We start from the raw sequence: 3,100 nt of genomic DNA on the forward strand, positions 1-3,100 counted from the left end.
CCCATTACCCAGTGTACGTCTAGTAATGAAAAAGAGTGCAAAGTGGCGATATACTAATACTTTGTCACTCCAACTATAATGGGATCTCACCTCCACAGCTCTGGAGAAACAGAAACTAGGACAAGGGTTATTAGGCACGGAATAAGGCCCTGCTATATTTGTTTCACACATCCTCTGGAGTCACTTATTCTGCTGCCTGAAGGAAAACTCCATTCTCATTCTTTTCCCTTCCTGATAACTGGAAATTAAAACACAACACTTTTTAAATTAAACACATAAAAACCCAAAACTTACAAACAATCATCTGTGCTTTCTGCAGAAAGACTGACAGTTTTCCCATCTCGGCAAACAATCTGTAGCATACAGTCTTTTGGCTTCCCATCTGGAGGCTGAATATCTGTGAAAAATAAGTAGAATAATGGAATATTTATATATATTTTTTTTAAGGACTCATTCTTACCTCACAGCTCAGATAAGCAAAGGACCAGTATTTCAGAACATTTCAATAACAAAACATCTTTGTCCTGCTCTACAGAACCAAGCACATAAATCACAACTCTGTTCCATTTAAACTTTCTGCAGCAGGGGCACCTGGGTGGCTCAGTCAGTTAAGTGTCTGTCTGCAGCTTGGGTCATGTTCTCAGGGTCCTGGGATGGAGCCCCCATCAGGCTCCCTGCTCAGTGGGGAGTCTGCTTCTCCCTGCCCTCCCCCCCACTCATGCACTATCTCCCTCCCTCTCAAATAAATAAATGAATAAATAAAAACTTTAAACAAACAAACTTCCTGCAGGAAGAACAAGCAGGCCCCTTCTAGAGGGCAATCCATATACAGAGATGTATAGAACAGCCCAGATATTAGAAGAATAAGCCCCAAACACTGAAAAGCATTACTGAGCATCAGATAACAGAATACTTATGGCTTTTATTCACAGGAAATATTAAACTGGATCACTGCTTTAAAAGTGAAAATCATACTTTTAAAGTAGCTCTGCGTACCAAGAAATAAGGTCTACCACATCCGAGCCTGCTTTAGGTAGATATTTCGAAAGCTAGTCCATGGACACTTGTGTTTCAAGAACACGCAGGGGCAAGATGATACGACAACAATGGTTACTACAAGCAGATATGCCATTTGTAACCCTTTAATTTGGAAACTATTATATAGAAGCAGGACATTTCAAACATCAATATTTACTAAAACAGACTCTTTATTCCAAATAGAAACAGAGCTAATAAACAGGGAAGTCTACATATACTTAATTAGAAATAGAGAAGTCTATACTTATTAAAAATCTATTCCTTTAAAATGAAGATAAGGAATAACTCGAAGAAATCAAGGCATCATGGATTTTTAAGTAACTGACTGGTGGTATCATCAATAAGGTGCCTGTTTCTGAGTAACAAAGCCTATACTACCTAGGGTGGTTCCCTCTTTCTTGGGTATCCCAGCACTCTGGTTGTTCTACACAACTTTCTCCACGACAGAGCAAGGAATGTGGACTGCTGGGGCTGATTTAGATGAGAAAATTAATCTGCCCCAACCATATGATTCATGATCCAAGTGTATGGGTGCCCACTGTGGTTACCTCCCTTCTTTGATGAAAGATAAAACCCTTCTTTGGTCTGTCAATGAAGGCAAAATGAGTAAGGAAGATAATTCAACTCCCACCGAGAATGGGGAAGGGTAGAGGACAGAGCCAGACTCACGTACCCCGACACTCATGCCCGGTACGGATATTGATGCAGTCCACTGGCATATGGACCTTATCCTCAACACTCTGCCGAGTCTGATCATCGTAATAGATCAGGTGACCATCTGACCACAGGTCAAGCCAATTCTTCCAACGCTTCAAAATAGTACCTGAAAAAAATGAAAACGTTGGTTTTGAGCCAAAAAAGCAAGGACTTTATCCTTTAGTTCACAGGTAATTGAAACAAAGGAANCACAAGTCAAGCCAATTCTTCTTCCAACGCTTCAAAATAGTACCTGAAAAAAATGAAAACGTTGGTTTTGAGCCAAAAAAGCAAGGACTTTATCGTTTAGTTCACAGGTAATTGAAACAAAGGAAGCTTTCCTCGGGCCCCATAAGTATACATGCATACTGTTGCCCAGAGCACTACATCAAAATGGAGACGAAAGCAGATTCCAATGGCACAAACACCCATGCTTGTACCAGGCTACATGCCGCTTACACTAAAGATACTAAGAATGCTGTAACTTAATAGTCCCAATTTTTTTTTTAAAGTTCCGTAAGACCTTGATTTTGATANAAAGTTCTGTAAGACCTTGATTTTGATGACAAGTGTTGATGAGGACGCAGAGAAAACGAACTCTCATGTTGGTGGGAATGTAAACTGGTCAGCCGCTGTGGAAAACAGTATGGTTGTTCCCCAAAAAATTAAAAATAGAAACACCATATGGTCTAATAATTCCACTACTACTTACCCAAAGAAAACAAAAACACTAATTCAAAAACATACAGGCACCATGTTTAATGCAGCATTATTTACAATAACCAAGATATGGAAGCAACCTAAGTTGCTAAGTGTCCATCAATAGACAAATGGATAAGGAAGATGTGATATTTATATACAATATTATGTAGTCATAAAAAAGGATGCAATTGTGCCATTTGTGATGACATGGATGGACTTAGAAGGTATTATGCTAAGTGAAATAAATCAGACTGAGAAAGACAAATACCATATGATTCCACTCATGTGGAATCTAAAAAGAAAAAAAAATGAATAAACAAACATTAAAAGCAAAAACAGACACATAAAAGGTTGCCAGACGGGAGGGCGTGGGAGGGATGGGCAAAACAGGGTAAGGGTAGTTGGAGATAGAGGCTTCCAGTTATGAAATGAATAAGTCATGGGAATAAAAGGCACTGCATAAGAATACAGTCAATGATATCGTAATAGTGTTGTATGGAAACAGATGGCAGCTACGCTTGTGGTGAGCAAAGCATAACAGAGTTGTACATCTGAAACTAACGCAACATTTTGTCAACTATACGCAAAAAAATTTTTAAAAACCAATAAATAAATTAATAAATAAATAAATCCTTCATTTTAAGCTAATGAAACATCTAATATT

General features: G+C 38.5%; 1 protein-coding gene across 1 annotated transcript; it reads right to left on the bottom strand.

Moving 5' to 3' along the window:
• Window positions 1–242: 242 nt before the first annotated feature.
• On the bottom strand, window positions 243–1,905 carry PLEKHB2 (pleckstrin homology domain containing B2; the record flags this gene model as incomplete). The annotated part of the gene is made up of 2 exons (XM_034652400.1): window positions 243–397; window positions 1,712–1,905. Coding segments are annotated over 2 exons (301 nt in total), but the record flags the coding sequence as incomplete, so codon positions are not given.
• Between the last annotated feature and the right edge of the window lie 1,195 nt (window positions 1,906–3,100).

Source organism: Ailuropoda melanoleuca, unplaced genomic scaffold (genome assembly GCF_002007445.2).
Source record: "Ailuropoda melanoleuca isolate Jingjing unplaced genomic scaffold, ASM200744v2 unplaced-scaffold5933, whole genome shotgun sequence".
In the NCBI taxonomy this organism is placed as follows: domain Eukaryota; kingdom Metazoa; phylum Chordata; class Mammalia; order Carnivora; family Ursidae; genus Ailuropoda; species Ailuropoda melanoleuca.